Source organism: Oncorhynchus masou, chromosome 5, assembly GCF_036934945.1.
Source record: "Oncorhynchus masou masou isolate Uvic2021 chromosome 5, UVic_Omas_1.1, whole genome shotgun sequence".
Lineage (NCBI taxonomy): Eukaryota > Metazoa > Chordata > Actinopteri > Salmoniformes > Salmonidae > Oncorhynchus > Oncorhynchus masou.
The window spans coordinates 24,867,011-24,884,391 of record NC_088216.1 but is presented as its reverse complement, the minus strand read 5'-3'; the positions used below and the strand labels follow the sequence as shown (position 1 = coordinate 24,884,391).

Here is a 17,381-nt window from a genome sequence, read left to right as displayed (position 1 = left end):
GGCTTTGTTACTTTGGTCCCAGCTCTCTGCAGGTCATTCACTAGGTCCCCCCGTGTAATTCTGAGATTTTTGCTCACCGTTCTTGTGATCATTTTGACCCCACGGGGTGAGATCTTGCGTGGAGCCCCAGATTGAGGGAGATTATCAGTGGTCTTGTATGTCTTCCATTTCCTAATAATTGCTCCCACAGTTGATTTCTTCAAACCAAGCTGCTTACCTATTGCAGAATCAGTCTTCCCAGTCTGATGCAGGTCTACAATTTTGTTTCTGGTGTCCTTTGACAGCTCTTTGGTCTTGGCCATAGTGGAGTTTGGAGTGTGACTGTTTGAGGTTGTGGACAGGTGTCTTTTATACTGATAACAAGTTCAAACAGGTGCCATTAATACAGGTAACGAGTGGAGGACAGAGGAGCCTCTTAAAGAAGAAGTTACAGGTCTGTGAGAGCCAGAAATCTTGCTTGTTTGTAGGTGACCAAATACTTATTTTCCACCATATTTTGCAAATAAATTCATAAAAAATCCTACAATGTGATTTTCTGGATTTCTTTCTCATTTTGTCTGTCATAGTTGAAGTGTACGTACAGTGCCTTGCGAAAGTATTCGGCCCCCTTGAACTTTGCGACCTTTTGCCACATTTCAGGCTTCAAACATAATGATATAAAACTGTATTTTTGTAAAGAATCAACAACAAGTGGGACACAATCATGAAGTGGACCGACATTTATTGGATATTTCAAACTTTTTTAACAAATCAAAAACTGACAAATTGGGCGTGCAAAATTATTCAGCCCCTTTACTTTCAGTGCAGCAAACTCTCTCCAGAAGTTCAGTGAGGATCTCTGAATGATCCAATGTTGACCTAAATGACTAATGATGATAAATACAATCCACCTGTGTGTAATCAAGTCTCCGTATAAATGCACCTGCACTGTGATAGTCTCAGAGGTCCGTTAAAAGCGCAGAGAGCATCATGAAGAACAAGGAACACACCAGGCAGGTCCGAGATACTGTTGTGAAGAAGTTTAAAGACAGATTTGGATACAAAAAGATTTCCCAAGCTTTAAACATCCCAAGGAGCACTGTGCAAGCGATAATATTGAAATGAAAGGAGTATCAGACCACTGCAAATCTACCAAGACCTGGCCGTCCTTCTAAACTTTCAGCTCATACAAGGAGAAGACTGATCAGAGATGCAGCCAAGAGGCCCATGATCACTCTGGATGAACTGCAGAGATCTACAGCTGAGGTGGGAGACTGTCCATAGAACAACAATCAGTCGTATATTGCTCAAATCTGGCCTTTATGGAAGAGTGGCAAGAAGAAAGCCATTTCTTAAAGATATCCATAAAAAGTGTTGTTTAAAGTTTGCCACAAGCCACCTGGGAGACACACCAAACATGTGGAAGAAGGTGCTCTGGTCAGATGAAACCAAAATTGAACTTTTTGGCAACAATGCAAAACGTTATGTTTGGCGTAAAAGCAACACAGCTCATCACCCTGAACACACCATCCCCACTGTCAAACATGGTGGTGGCAGCATCATGGTTTGGGCCTGCTTTTCTTCAGCAGGGACAGGTAAGATGGTTAAAATTGATGGGAAGGTGGATGGAGCCAAATACAGGACCATTCTGGAAGAAAACCTGATGGAGTCTGCAAAAGACCTGAGACTGGGACGGAGATTTGTCTTCCAACAAGACAATGATCCAAAACATAAAGCAAAATCTACAATGGAATGGTACAAAAATAAACATATCCAGGTGTTAGAATGGCCAAGTCAAAGTCCAGACCTGAATCCAATCGAGAATCTGTGGAAAGAACTGAAAACTGCTGTTCACAAATGCTCTCCATCCAACCTCACTGAGCTCGAGCTGTTTTGCAAGGAGGAATGGGAAAAAAATTCAGTCTCTCGATGTGCAAAACTGATAGAGACATACCCCAAGCGGCTTACAGCTGTAATCGCAGCAAAAGGTGGCGCTACAAAGTATTAACTTAAGGGGGCTGAATAATTTTGCATGCCCAATTTTTCAGTTTTTGATTTGTTAAAAAAGTTTGAAATATCCAATAAATGTCGTTCCACTTCATGATTGTGTCCCACTTGTTTATATCTTTATGTTTGAAGCCTGAAATGTGGCAAAAGGTCGCAAAGTTCAAGGGGGCCGAATACTTTCGCAAGGCACTGTATGATGAAAATTACAGGCCTCTCTCAGTTTTTTTAAGCGGGAGAACTTGCACAATTGGTGGCTGACTAAATACTTTTTTGATCCCACTGTATATGTTCCATTTTCTGGTTACCTAGCAATTTTTTGACATATTAAACATAGATGTGAAAAGAGTCAAAACACAGAACAAGAGATTGTATCAAGAAATAAGTAATCTATGATTCCCCACATAGTGAATTAACAAAGAATGTTGACATAATATGGAGTGACGAGTGAGAATTATTCTTGCAAGCTGACATGACGTTGCATGATGTAGCCTAATAAAAGGAATTTTCATTCGTCACAAGATAAAAATGTATTCAACCAAATTAAACTCGCTATATCATTTTCCATAGCAGTCAGATTCAACTCTGACTGCTATCGGGTTTAAATAAATCCCTGTTGCACGTGTAAAACTATAGTCAAGTCCAGCCCCAAGGACCGCCAGAGGGCTCCATTATTCCAGACGTTGTCTGATCCCTGGTGTCCCAAGGCAGTCAGCCCAGCGGGTGATACACTCGTGCTTCCCGCAACGAGCAGGTACATAAAACATCCTCCATTCAGGCTGTAAAGGCATTGGTTTCCTCCTAAACTAGCTTCAATGGCAACCAGGCCTAAAAACCAGGGAAAATACGGTACCGACCGAAACACAATAAAATGTGCTAACACCATGCTAGGGTGGTTAATGCTACTTCCGGAGGTTGCATACAGCCAATCCAATTTCACCATTCTGTTGTTTACCCCTTGGATGAACTCACCTGTGACTATGGCATCACCTTGGTCTGCTGTAGGATAAGGGGGGTGAGGAAATAAATAGGCCATAGCGGCAAAATGAAATACAGTATGGCAAATTAAACACTGGGGTGATAGATGTGCAGAAGATGAGTGTGCAAGTAGCGGTACTGGGGTGCAAAGGAGCAAAATAAATAACAACGATGAGGTAGTTGGATGGGCTATTTACAGATTGAATATGTACAGGTGCAGTGATCTGCTCGGACAGCTGGTTCTTAAAGTTAGTGAGGGAGATATGAGTCTCCAGTTTCAGTGATTTTTGCAGTTCGTTCCAGTCATTGGCAGCAGAGAACTGGAAGGAAAGGCAGCCGAAGGAGGAACTGGCTTTGGGGGTGACCAGTGAAATATACCTGCTGGAGCACGTGCTGCTATGGTGACCAGTGAGCTGAGATAAGGCAGGGCTTTACCTAGCAACGACTTATAGATGATCTGGAGCGAGTGTGTTTGGCAACGGATATGAAGCAAGGGCCAGCCAACAAGAGCATACAGGTCGCAGTGGTGGGTAGTATATGGGGCTTTGGTGACAAAACAAATGACACTGATTGACTGCATCCAATTTGCTGAGTAGAGTGTTGGAGGCTATTTTGTAAATGACATCGCCGAAGTCGAGGATTGGTAGGATAGTCAGTTTTACTAGGGTATGTTTGGCAGCATGAGTGAAGGATGCCTTGTTGCGAAATAGAAAGCTGATTCTAGATTTCATTTTGGATTGGAGATGCTTAATGTGAGTCTGGAAGGAGAGTTTACAGTCTAGCCAGACACCTAGGTATTTGTAGTTGTCCACATATTCTAAGTAAGAACCATGCTGGACAGGTGTGGACAGCGATCGGTTGAAGAGCATGCATTTAGTTTTGCTTGCATTTAAGAGCAGTTGTAGGCCACGGAAGGAGAGTTGTATGGCATTGAAGCTCGTCTGGAGGTTTGTTAACACAGTGTCCAAGGAGGGACCAGTAGTATACAGAATGGTGTCGTCTGCGTAGAGGTGGATCAGAGAATCACCAGCATCAAGAGCAGCATTTTTTTTAACCTTTATTTTACTAGGCAAGTCAGTTAAGAACAAATTCTTATTTTCAATGACGGCCTAGGAACAGTGGGTTAACTGCCTGTTCAGGGGCAGAACGACAGATTTGTACCTCGTTAGCTCGGGGATTAGAACTTGCAACCTTTCGGTTACTAGTCCAACGCTCTAACCACTAGGCTACCCTGCCGCCCCGATTGATACATTGATGTATACAGAGAAAAGATTCAGCCTGAGGATTGAACCCTGTGGCACCCACATAGAGACGGGCAGAGGTCCAGGCCCTCCGATTTGACACACTGAAGTCTGTCAGAGAAGTAGTTGGTGAACCAGGCGAGGCAGTCATTTGAGAAACTAAGGCTGTTGAGTCTGCCGATAAGAATGTGGTGATTGACAGATTCCAATGAATACAGCTGCACAGTATTGTGTCTTATCGATGGCAGTTATGATATCATTTAGGACCTTGAGCATGACCTGCTCGGAAACCTGATTGCATAGTGGAGAAGGTACGGTGGTATTCGAAATGGTCGGTGATCTGTTTGTAAACTTGGCTTGCGAAGACCTTAGAAAGACAGGGTAGGATAGATATAGGTCTGTAGCAGTTTGGATCTATAGTGTCTCCCCCTTTGAAGAGGGGGATGACCGCTGCAGCATTCCAGTCTTTGGGGATCTCAGACGATACGAAAGAGGTTGAACAAGCTAGTAATAGGGGTTGCAACAATTTCGGCAGATAATTTTAGGAAGAGAGGGTCCACTGATTTGTAGGGGTTCAGATTTTGCAGCTCTTTCAGAACATCAGCAATCTGGATTTGGGTGAAGGAGAAATGGGGGAGGCTTGGGAAAGTTGCAGTGAGGGTGCAGGGCTGTTGACCGGGTTAGGGGTAGCCAGGTGGAAAGCATAACCAGCCGTAGAGAAATGTTTATTGAAGTTCTCAATTATCGTAGATTTATCGGTGGTGACAGTGTTTCCAAGCCTCAGTGCAGTGGGCAGCTGGGAGGAGGTGCTCTTATTCTCCTTTCACTTTAGTGTCCCAGAACTTTGAGTTAGTGCTACAGGATGCAAATTTCTGTTTGAAAAAGTTAGCCTTTGCTTTTCTAACTGACTGAGTATATTGGTCCCTAACTTCCTTGAAGAGTTGTATATCGCAGAGGCTATTTGATGCTAACGCAGTACGTCACAGGATGTTTTGTACTGGTCAAGGGCAGTCAGGCCAGGAGTGAACCAAGGGCTATATCTGTTCCTGGTTCTACATTTTTTGAATGTGGAATGCTTATTTAAGATGGTGAGGAAAGCACTTTTAAAGAACAACCAGGCATCCTTTACTGATGGAATGAGGTCAATATCCTTCCAGGATATCCGGGCCAGGTCGATTAGAAAGGCCTGCTCGCTGAAGTGTTTTAGAGAGCGTTTGACAATGATGAGTGGAGGTCGCTTGACCGCAGACCCATTACGGACGCAGGCAATGAGGCAGTGGTCGCTGAGATCCTGGTTGAAGACAGCAGAGGTGTAGTTAGAGGGCCAGTTGGTTAGGATGATATCTATGAGGGTGTCCGTGTTTACAGATTTTGGGTTGTACCTGGTGGGTTCATTGATAATTTGTGTGATTGAGAGCATCAAGCTTAGATTGTAGGATGGCTGGGGTGTTAAGCATGTCCCAGTTTAGGTCACCTAACAGCACAAGCTCTGAAGATAGATGGGGGGCAATCAATTCGCATATGGAGTCCAGGGCACAGCTGGGGGCAGAGGGTGGTTTATAGCAAGCTGCAACGGTAAGAGACTTGTTTCTGGAGAGGCGGATTTTTAAAAGTATACGCTCAAATTGTTTGGGCACAGACCTGGATAGTAAGACAGAATTCATACTCCCCGGTGTCTGCCGTCTTGGTATTTGTCAACAACATGAAGACATTCATATTCTTGTTTTTCCAGGATGGCTCAGCCATTCGAGCACTGTCATTCCAAAACAAAGTAATTCTGGCTCATGCTGTGCTGTTCAATCACAATGCAGGATATTCAGCCACTCTTGGATGACAATGGAAATTGGATACAGCTGCATTCCAATGCATTTCAACATGTGGCCATCATAACACCCTGATGAAGACTATACACTGAGTATACAAAACATTAACACCTGCTCTTTCCATTACATAAACTGACAAGGTGAATCCAGGTGAAAGCTATGATCCCTTAATGATGTCACTTGTTAAATCCACTTACATTTGTGTAGATGAAGGGGAGGAGATAGGTGAAATAAGGAGTTTTAGACCTTGAGACATTTGAGACATGGATTTTGTATGTGTGCCATTTAGAAGGTGAATGGGCAAGAAAAAATATTTAAGTGCCTTTGAACGGGGTAGGTGACAGGCGGACCGGTTTCTGTCAAGAAATGCAACGCTGCTGAGTTTCACGCTAAACTGTTTCCTGTGAGTATCAAAAATGGTCCAGCCAACTGTGGGTCAGCTAGGTGTTACACTGGTAAAAATATCGCACCTCTACGCCCCTGTCCAGCCCAACAGAGCATTGGCGGCAGGTGGGAGGAGCTATAGGAGGACGGGCTCATTGTAATGGCTGGAAACAATAAATGGAACGGAGTCAAACAAGTAGTTTCTATACGTTTGATACCGTACCATGGATTCCAGCTATTACAATGAGCACTTCCTCCTATAGCTCCTCCCACCAGCCTCTGACATACAGGTATATTCCTTCTTGTTCTTTTAAAAAAGTGGAGCACTTCATGGTAAACTTCTCCCCCGTCTTCACCCAGAGAATGGCTTCTATAGAAAAGACTGGGAAGAAAGAGGAACCATGGTTGTGAGAGTCAAAGAGGATAAATATGTCCCAAACTGATGATTTAATACAGAGTCAACCTTGATTGGTGGATTTGGATTCTGAGAATATGAAATATACTTATTCATGTCACTGAGGGAGAGGGGAATGTATAACGTTCACATTCTGTCTGGATATGTTATCGTTAGCGATCAGGGATCCTATGGGAGGAGAAAAGACAGGGTCTGGTACGAGTCACCATGACAGCCGTGATTGGGGAGGAGTGAGCACTTTGGGGCAGAGGTCAGGTCAGATGAAGTGAGGAAGAACAGATATCACTAAGGTTCTGTCTAGCAACAGAGATGCATTGGCTGTTCAGATGTGTAGGAGGAGACTCAGCATAGGAGAAAGGGTTAATCAGCGCTTGTGGGAATATGTCTTCTGTCTGTCCAGCTGTTCAATCCTTTGGGGTGAAGATACTTGGTTTAAGCTTTCATAGTGTCCGTCGAGTTCTTACTCTGATATATAGAACCTAAACGTGGGAAGAAACAGCTTGCCTTACCTGCTGCTGAGGTCAATTCATTGAGTGACAAGTGGGACAACAGAAAACACATCAGAAGTGGCATCACCATCACCACAGCTGGCTGTGTACTGCTGTCTCTGTCTTATATCTGCTTATAACGACACATGAAATAGGACACATCTGATATCACAGTCCCACACAGTCAACCACACCTGCATGTATTACTGAATACTATATACAATCTAATTCTGAGTTTGTCATTTAATTGTATATGTTACATATATATTAAATTATTATAATTTAAATGGTTTATTGTGTTAGACAAATAACATATGTTAAGTGGAGAATTTAGATGGATTGCATTGTTATAAAAACACAAAATACCCACCTGTAAATCAACTATTGCATTCCAGTGGCGATTTTAGCATGTACATTTTATGTAGGCCCTAAGAGTTTGTGGGCACCGTTTGCCACCGTTCTAGTGCCATTTATGTATTGTGTTGTGGCTTTGCTGACATGCAACTAAAACATTTTTTTTTGTGAGGAGTCTGTTTCTCAAACTAGATACTCTAATGTACTTCTCCTCTTGCTCAGTTGTGCACCGGGGCCTCCCACACTGTACGAGATCTTCAGTTTCTTGGCAATTTCTAGCATGGAAAAGTCTATTCTTGTTCTGAGAAATAAAGGCTGTCGAGTTTCAGAAGAAAGTTATTTGTTTCTGGCCATTTAAACCCACAAATGCTGATGCTCCAGATACTCAACTAGTCTAAAGGCGGCCAGTTTTATTGCTTCTTTAATCAGAACAGTTTTCAGCTGTGCTAACATAATTGCAAAAGGATTTTCTAATGATCAATTAACCTTTTAAAATGATTAACTTGGATTAGCTAACACAACGTGCCATTGGAACACAGGAGTGATGGTTGCTGATAATGGGCCTCTGTACGCCTATGTAGATATTCTAACAAAAAGCAGTTCCCAGCTACAATAGTCATTTACAACATTAACAATGTCTACACTGTATTTCTGATCAATTTGATGTTTTAATGGTCAATTTTTTGAGTGCTTTTCTTTCAAAAACAAGGACATTCCTAAGTGACCTCAAACTTTTGAACGGTATAGTTGAGTAAAAGTAGTAAAAAATAAAACTGTATATTTTTGGGGGGCAAAATAAACCACCGGCCCATGGGCCCCATTTGGGGAACCCTAATCTAATGGACAACTACTGTTCAGTGTCACATCTCTGGATTCAATCAAACCAGGGTTGTATTCACAAGGAACGAAATGATAGATTGACCAAAATGTGGGGGGACCACCTGAACTTGTCCAATAAGAAACATTTGTTTTCCATTGCAAATTGTTTTGCTACGGTGTGCACTAATGAATGCAACGATGTACTGTCGCTGGGCAAAAAAATAATTGTCTTTAGGTACTATAACTACTTATATAATGCCTAATGATGGATAAAAATATAAAAAAATCTTTGTGCAGTAATTATATACATTTTTCTCACAATGGTTTACTGCTTTTGGTTCCTTAAAACATATTAAAACAGTTTAGACCTTAGAACATAAGAACATTTCAGATTAGCCTCCCCATCAATTATGATTTTCATTAAAAAAAGAAGATTGTAGTAATTCAAAACTACAATTAAACTCTTCATCCTATTTACAAAACCTGAACAGTGTCAAGGTGTGAGATTTGAAAAGGAATTTCAAAGTGTGAAATATACAAAAAAAGAGGGGGACAACAAAAAAGTAAGTGGAGTCGGCCTCAAGCAGGCACATCAACAAATCGCTTGATATACACTTCATACAGAGAAGAAAACAACATTTTGTTGAACTGCGAAATAAACAAAACTTTACACATGAACAACTCAAACCACCATAGTAGAGCTAAACCAAAAGCTTCTTTGAAAGAGCCCTGACCAGTGCCAAGCAGGGTAGCATATACAGTGATTAATCATTCTAGCTGTATCTATAGTGCCAACTTCCAATCATGTACTGAAGTAAGAAGGAACTGATACAAGATTTTTCAGGAATTATGGGAGGTGGAGTCTTGTCGTGGACACCATTCACCTCAAGCTGCCACAATACAACAGATTAGTCTGTCTATACGTAATGCCATCAGCAACATGATAGCAGTAAAACATAATGGGAACTCAAACAGTCATTCTATAACTACAATATTAAGACAATAGCAGCCTCTTGCATAACATAAAACAATTGTGGCATTTACAAAAGTATCATAATCAACCACCAGGTAAACATTTACATGTTCAACTTGAAACTGATAACTAATTCTCTCAGATTACTAATTGACTCTCGTTATTCAGGTTTACAGTTGCGTTCCATTGCACTGCCTTCATGGAGGAAAGCCCTGGGCAAGATATAAATGTAGATCTGAATTTTGCACCAGCAGATGGCGCCAAACAAGAAAGGAGAAAGAGGAAGGCCAAAAACAAACAGCTGTGGGAGGAGTGACAGACTGACTTCTGATAATGGTTATATGTTACATTCAGTGACAAAAATGATAAAACACAAAGTCAAGTCAAAGGTTGCATTCCAAATGGCACCCTATTCTCTCTGGTCAAAAGTAATGCACTATATAGGGAATTGGGTGCCACATTTTCACATTCTCCCAAGAGATATTTAGCAGAATCAAAGCCCAGGGAGAATACTGGCAGATGCAGGAGTATCTCTTGAAACCTGATGATCAACATGTTTACAGTTTCATTCCATTGCATTTCCTGGACGTGCGCTCTGAGCAAGATATAAATCTGCATTTTACACTAGCAGATCGAGCAAGACAAGGAAAAAGAGGAAGGCCTAAAACTAAATCTGTGGTAGGAGCAACCGGCTGGCTTTTGGTTATAAGAGTGGTTGTTGTGCAGTCTTGTGAAACCCACTTTCAGAAGGGAAACCTGTTTTACTACATGTTTTCAGAAAAGTACAGTGTTCAAATTGAATGTTCGCACAACCTTAGTATAGAACGACGTGTAACATTAGTGATTAGATGGTATGGTGTTACAGTATAGTAATAACTACCAATATGGTAGAATCTACAGTAGAGGAAATGTGGAATGTTAAACCATGCATCTTGTAGTATAGTGTGTACAGTGATTAGATTACCTGGTATTACAGTATACCAATGTTCTACAGTGGTAGAATCTAGAGTATAGTGACACCATGGCAACCCTGTATAGAAACATATCATTTGTAATCAACCACAGACTTTAAAGGCTGCCATCAGCAGTAGATTGTGAAGAAACAAATGCCTCAAATCAGAATGACCTGAGTGCCAAAGTGACTGTCACCGAACACTTAACAGGAAACAGTCCATCAAAGGATAGTGGCAAGCCCCTTATTGATCGTCAAGGAAACAGTCCCTTCCAGAGACTGCCAGTTAACGAATCAGTTACTAAAGACCGGAATGCTGGTCCTGTGTACTGTCACTATTTAGACCTGGAGAGACAGAGAGAGGGAGAGAGAAAGAGCATATTGTTATACAATAATAGAAAGTAAAAACAGGAGAGACTTTTCACTAATCATTATAAGGAGTACGGCCAGCATGTAAACTACAATCATAAAAAAAAACACACAAAAAAACATGTCCCCTATGAAGCTATGATGCTGAATAGAATGAGAGCTATTATAAATACAGTAGACGTAGCTACAATATGTTTTAGATATATTCATTTTAGATGTACAATAGAGATATAGACATATTAGATGTAGATACAACATACAGTAAGGATAGCGTTTCCTTCTGCCTCATCATCGTGGTGCCTGTCAGTTGGGTGGCCACTGTGACCTATAACCGACAAGGACAAGTCAGAAGCCGATCTGTGACATGGTGGACGAATGTCATGTAACGTTTCAATCTCCAGAGGAGCATTGCCTCCTTCAAATGTCAGTGAAAATAACAGTAGGGCAGAATTAAAAAAAAAAAAGTTAAAGTCAAGAGACTTGCAAGTAGGGTTGGGCGATATGGCCTAAAAGTAATGGCTCCATCCCCCCCCCAGAGGTTTGGACGATTCACAATATATATAATATATATTATATATATAATATATATATATACACACACACACACACATACACCTCGATTTCTTGTTTTTCTATAAACAAATTAAAAAAGGACAAGACTTAATTCTAAACAGAATTTTCTTTATTAAAATAAACAAATATACAAGGCCTCAAGGCCTAATTTGTGCAAAACAAATGAACACACATCCACACGTCTATTCTATCATTTAGGAATGTTTGACCGCTCGCTGTTTGAATATGTCATTTATATAATCATTTTGATTGAAAATGCATTGATTTAGTTAATTTGCTTTTATAATTAAAACAGCCTGTGGTTATCTGCTATTGGATTGGCCTGAACTACTAACACATTAGCCTACAGCTGGCCTGAACATAACTTTTTTGAATGCACTTTAATTATCCAATGTCACACTTACCGATGGCGAGGTGAAGCCTGTGCCCAAAGCACTGCAGGCGGGTCCAGTTGTTCAAGCGCAATGCTTTTATCATGTTGCTCCCGCTGTCAGTTGTCATGCACACCTGTCGGTCTTCACTCATCTTCCACAATGCCAGAGTCTTTGAGACCCGTATGATCATCGGGGATGTAAGACGTCTGTAGGCAGACGTTTTACAATTTCCAGTCTTCATTTATGTAGTGGACTGTCAAATTTAGGTATGGCTCTGACGTTCTGCTCGACCATAGATCGGCTGTGGAGGAAAAATAAGAAACACTAGCCAGGTTCTCTGCGACTCTTTCGTGGGGTAGCAGTGTATAATCGCGGCTTCTTCTGTGAAATACTTGCGGCTTGGCAGCTGATTTGTGGTCACCTGTACCTAGCAGATTTTTAAATGCTGACTTTTCTACTGTAAAGATTGGAACCATATATTTCGCCATGTAATAGGTCACTGCATCCGTTATCTCCTTCCACCTCAAACTTTTGTCATAAGGGATTACGTTTGAAAAGGAAGCGACTATGGTAATTTGTCTTTTAGCTGACATTTTGGAAATTGGGCGACTGGAATCGGCATTGCATAGTCTCACGAATTCCTCCCATTCCACCACGTGTTTCAGTTGCAGTTGATGGAAGGGGTTGGTTGTACTACTGCTTTTCGTAGCAATTGTCTTTCGACACATTTTGCACAAGACATTCCTTTGCTGAACAACAGACCTCTTCAACCCAAACCACTTCCATATTGTAATGACCTGACTAGATCATAAATGAACAATTGTCCAGACAGAGGCTTGAGTTTGCGAATTGACGGTTTATTAAACCAACTTTACACAGGCTACTGTTTGGGCCGTAGCACACGCCAAAAAGATGACAGATAACCCACAAGCCAATCGTGACCTTCTCTTGGGAAGCCCAGGCGTAAGAGAGAGAGAACAAAAAGCTGAACCTGGTCTTAACTTCCAATGCTCCACCCCCCTGCCCAACCCCCCTCCACGCCACTCCGCCAACCACCAGGATGCCCGGCATCAGAACATTCCAGGCATTCCCGTGATTGGCAGATAGCAGGTTGATTGACATGTCGGACCCCGCGAACACCGGGTACTGGTCAGTACAACACAACCACCTCCTAGCCTAACACATAACACACAGCTGTCTGTGCGGGTCGCTACAATATTATTGAAAAAACATTGCAGCCCTTTTCGGGGATGATTTCATCCTCATGAGAGGCTGAGTTGGTTTCCCCACTTTCCATTTTGGTGGAACTCTTACCATCGCTGCACTTTGTCAGCGTGGTTACAATTAGTGAAAAGCTGTCTACAGTTGTGATTGGTGGATAACCTCTGTGCACGCGTTGGCACATGATTCGACATTGGCCTGACAGCGAAGAGACAGTGAGAAGCTGCATTTGTCAAACGTTACAACATTATAACAGAACCTCAATTCTTGCGATAGACAATTTCCATATCGTGTTAAAACAAACTCGAGTATATCGAAAAACACTTGATCGCCCAGCCCTACTTGCAAGACAGCAGGTCTTCCCTCACAGTGCAGACAGGCCCATATTTAACCCAGCATTACAAAATAAACTCTGCAACAACAAAAAAACTGTCATTCAAAGATAATTCGTAAAATTCAAATAACTTCACAGATCTTCATTGTTAAGGGTTTAAACACTGTTTCCCATGCTTGTTCAATGAACCATAAACAATGAACTTGCACCTGTAGAACGGTCGCTAAGACACTAACAGCTTACAGACGGTAGGCAATTAAAGTCACAGTTATGAAAACTTAGGACACTAAAGAGGCCTTTCAACTGAATCTGAAAAACACCAAGAGAAAGATGCGAACACCGGGTACTGGTCAGTACAACACAACCACCTCCTAGCCTAACACATAACACACAGCTGTCTGTGCGGGTCGCTACACAGCCCCCCCACCACAATGTCCCTCGTCCCCGAGGGAACAAACAAAGTCTCTGAAGCGACCCGGAGGTCTCCTTTGCCTGCGTGTCCGTGATGGTCGCAGAGTGCCCTCTGGGAACCAGGGGATGAAGGCAGGGATATGGGGGACAAGGAAGCGGGAACGGGTAATACAGTCCGTGGCTCTGGGGAACCACGCGGTGACACAGGGGGGGAGACAGGGGGAGTGGGCTGTCTGGAGCCTTGTCTGCGGCACCTGAGGGTGGGTGCCTGGAGAATGTCATTGCCAGAGAGGGGAATTGTGGGGGTTCCTGGGGTTTGGGGAAAAGAGGCCCCTCTGTATGGGGCTAACCTGTCCCGGTGCAGTGCCACCTTTCTCCCCCTGGGAGGAAGCTGCACCCGGTACACAACCTCCCCTACCCTCTCCAGGACACTGCAGGGTCCCACCCAGTGACTGTCCAACTTGGGGCATCTGCCTTTTTTCCTTAGGGGGCTGTAGACCCAGACCAGCTCCCCAGCCACAAAGTGCCTTCCCCGGGTGTGCACGTCATAGTTCCTTTTCTGCCTCACACCTGCATTCACCAGCTGCTCTCTGGCAAAGGTGTGGGCTGTCTCCAGGCGGTCCTGGAGTCTCCGGGCATACTCCGGCCCCGGAGGAACATGAGGGCTATCCAGGGGCCGACCAAACGCCATCTCCGCAGGGGGTGCGGATCTCTCTCCCCAGCATGAGGAGGGCAGGCGTGCAGGAGGTGGAGTCTTGGACAGCGGAGCGGCATGCCATGAGGACCATAGGCAGGTGCTTGTCCCAGTCACGCTGATGTTTGGAAGAGACGATGGCCAGCTGCTGTCCAAGCGTTTTGTTGAAGCGCTCCACAAGGCCATCACTTTGAGGATGGAGAGGAGTAGTGCGGGTCTTGTGCATACCCAGCCTCTCACACATGGTGGCGAACACACGGGACTCAAAGTTTCTGCCTTGGTCGCTGTGGATGGACTCTGCAGCTCCAAACCTGCTGAACATCCCCGCTGTCAGGGCGTCGACGATGGTCTCTGCCTCCTGGTCAGGCAGAGCATAGGCCTCGGGCCATTTTGTGAAATAGTCCATGGCCGTGAGCACCCAGCGGTTTCCACTGTCTGTGGTGGGGAACGGCCCAACTACATCCACTCCCACCCTCTCCATGGGAGCCCCCACTGGGAACTGTTGGAGCTGAGCATGAGAGCGGCCTGGGGGCCCTTTCTCGCTGTGCAGTTGTCACAGCGGCGACAAAGTCCTCCACATCCCTCTTGTGCTGCACCCAGTAGAAGCCCTGACGGAGACAGCGCAGTGTTTTTTGACCCCAAAGTGTCCAGTCCCCACCCCCATGAGTACTCTGGAGCACAGCCTCCCGCAATGCTTTTGGGACCACCACCTGCCACCTCTCCTCTCCCGTAGCTGACTCCTTCCATGCCCGCTGTAGCACGCCATCAGCCAGCCGCAGTCTCTCAAACTTCGACCACAACCCTTTGGTCGCGAGTGAGAGCGCTGTCACCTCTTCCCATGGTGGCCTCACCTGTGCCTCTACCCACTGTAGCACTGGCTGTAGGTCTGTGTCCCGTCCCTGCTGCTGCCGCCATTCAGCCACGTCGACAGTCTGCAGCTCGCAGCAGACAGGCCCGCTCGCCCGACACACTGTGGCACAGACACCCTCCTCTGCCCGCAGCTCTCTCTCCCGTTCCTCTCTCCGTTCACAGTGGCGGCAGCCGTCTGCAGTACAGGGCCGACGGGACATGGCGTCGGCGTTGGAGTGGCGTGCCCCTGCCCTGTGCACCACCATGAAGTCATACGGCTGAAGCTCCTCCAACCAGCGTGCCACCTGCCCTTCTGGCTCTCTGAAAGACATGAGCCACTGGAGAGCAGAGTGGTCAGTCCTTACAGTAAAGGGCAGACCACCCAGGTAGTACTTGAAGTGTTTGACGGAAGCCACAACAGCCAAGAGCTCCCGCCGGGTGACACAGTAGCGGCGCTCATGTTTGTCAAATGTTTTGCTGAAGTACGCCACCACTCTCTCCCCTCTGGCCCCACCTGGGCCAGCACCCCACCCATGCCCACATTGCTCGCGTCTGTGTCCAGGATAAAGGGCAAGGTGAGGTCAGGGGGCGAGCACGGGGCCTCGATCAGTGCACGTTTGAGGGTGTTGAACGCCTCCTCACACTCCACTGTCCAAGTGAAAGCCTTGTCCTTCGGCAGCAGGCGGTTCAGTGGAGCAGCAACGCTTGAGAAGCCCCGTACAAACCTCCTGTAGTACGAGGCCAGGCCCAGGAAGCTCTTCAGCTGACGCTGGTCGGTGGGGGTGGGCCAGTCTCTGACAGCCCCTACCTTGTCCTCCATGGTGCTGATCCCCTCCTTCCCCACTCGGTGGCCCAAGAAGGACACCTCTCTCCTCATGAAGTGGCACTTCTCGGGGTGGAGCTTCAGACCTGCGGCAGCCACCCTCTCCAGCACACGCCGTAGCGCCCCCAGGGCTGACTGGAAGGAGCTGCCATGGGCCAGGATGTCATCGAGGTATACCAGACACTGCTGTCGGGGGATGCCATCCAGCACCCTGTCCATCAAACGCTCAAAAGTAGCTGGAGCGTTGCACAGGCCAAAGCACAGGATCTTGAACTGCCAGTGTCCTCTGTTAGTGGAGAACGCAGTTTTGGCTCTGGCCTCTGAGGAGAGGGGCACTTGCCAGTAGCCACTGCGGAGGTCTAGTGAGGAGAACCAGGAGGACCCCCTAACCAGGTCCAGCGACTCATCGATACGTGGTATGGGGTATGAGTCCTTCCTGGTTACCTCATTCAGTCGCCTGTAGTCCGCACAGAACCTCAGCTTGCCCCCCTTCTTCGGAACCATGACGACTGGCGCCGCCCAGGGGCTGTCTGAGGGCTCAATGAAGTCTGCCCGCTGCATCTCCAACACAGCCTTGTCTGCCGCCTCCTGGCGTGCCAGCGGGATACGGCGGGGACGCATCTTGATGGGTCGAGCATCACCTGTGTCGATCTCATGCTGCACCAGATGAGTCTGACCCACCTCTTCCTCACTCAACGCAAAGCTGTCTCTGAATTCAAACAGCAACTGCCACAACCGTTCCTGCTGCTCGGGGTCAAGACCAACACAGTTCCTCCCCCATATCTCCCTCACTGCAGACAGTGTCCTCTCCTCTCCCATCTGGGGTAGCTGGGCTGGGGGTTGCGGCCCGGGCTCACAGAGGGCTGTGTCATGGAGGTAGCTGGGGGAATGTAACACACCGCCGTAGGTGACAGGGGGACTGGGGAAAAGTCACACACAGCTGTGGGGGAGGGGGCGCAGCCATGAGTCTCTGCTGCTTTAAATGTTGGAGTAGAGGGTTTGTTGGGTTGAGTGAATGCGACATTAGGGGGGGCCATGGTGACTTCCGTCCCTCCCTGGAAGCTCAGTGTGCCCCTATTTAGGTCTAACTGGCAGCCTGTGCTCCTAAGAAAGTCCAACCCCAGGATACAAGGGTCCTGCACAGCCGCCACCCACACAGGATGACGCACAGTCCTGCCCCCTACTGTCAGAGTCATTATTCCCTTCCCTTTCATGGGTGCCAGCTCACCTGTGACTGTGCGGAGCTGCACAGTTGTAAGCTCACACTGAGTCCAACCTGGCACAATATCTGGCCTCACCAGGGTTACTGTGGACCCAGTGTCC

At 45.6% G+C, this 17,381-nt stretch overlaps 1 protein-coding gene across 7 annotated transcripts in view; it reads right to left on the bottom strand.

Moving 5' to 3' along the window:
• Positions 1 to 7,563: 7,563 nt before the first annotated feature.
• Positions 7,564 to 17,381, bottom strand: part of LOC135537512 (nectin-4-like) — a 30,228-nt gene continuing 20,410 nt past the window's right edge. For 4 of the 7 annotated variants that reach the window (XM_064963650.1, XM_064963663.1, XM_064963657.1 and 1 more), the window contains 2 exons: positions 11,040 to 11,104; positions 7,564 to 10,755 (listed from right to left, as the gene is read on the bottom strand). In XM_064963650.1, coding sequence (XP_064819722.1) covers positions 10,750 to 10,755; positions 11,040 to 11,104 — 71 coding nt within the window. In that variant the 3' untranslated portion in view covers positions 7,564 to 10,749. Of the gene's footprint in view, positions 10,756 to 11,039; positions 12,028 to 17,381 lie in introns of all 7 variants that reach the window. The other 3 variants (XR_010455248.1, XR_010455246.1, XM_064963678.1) reach the window with 3 other exon arrangements.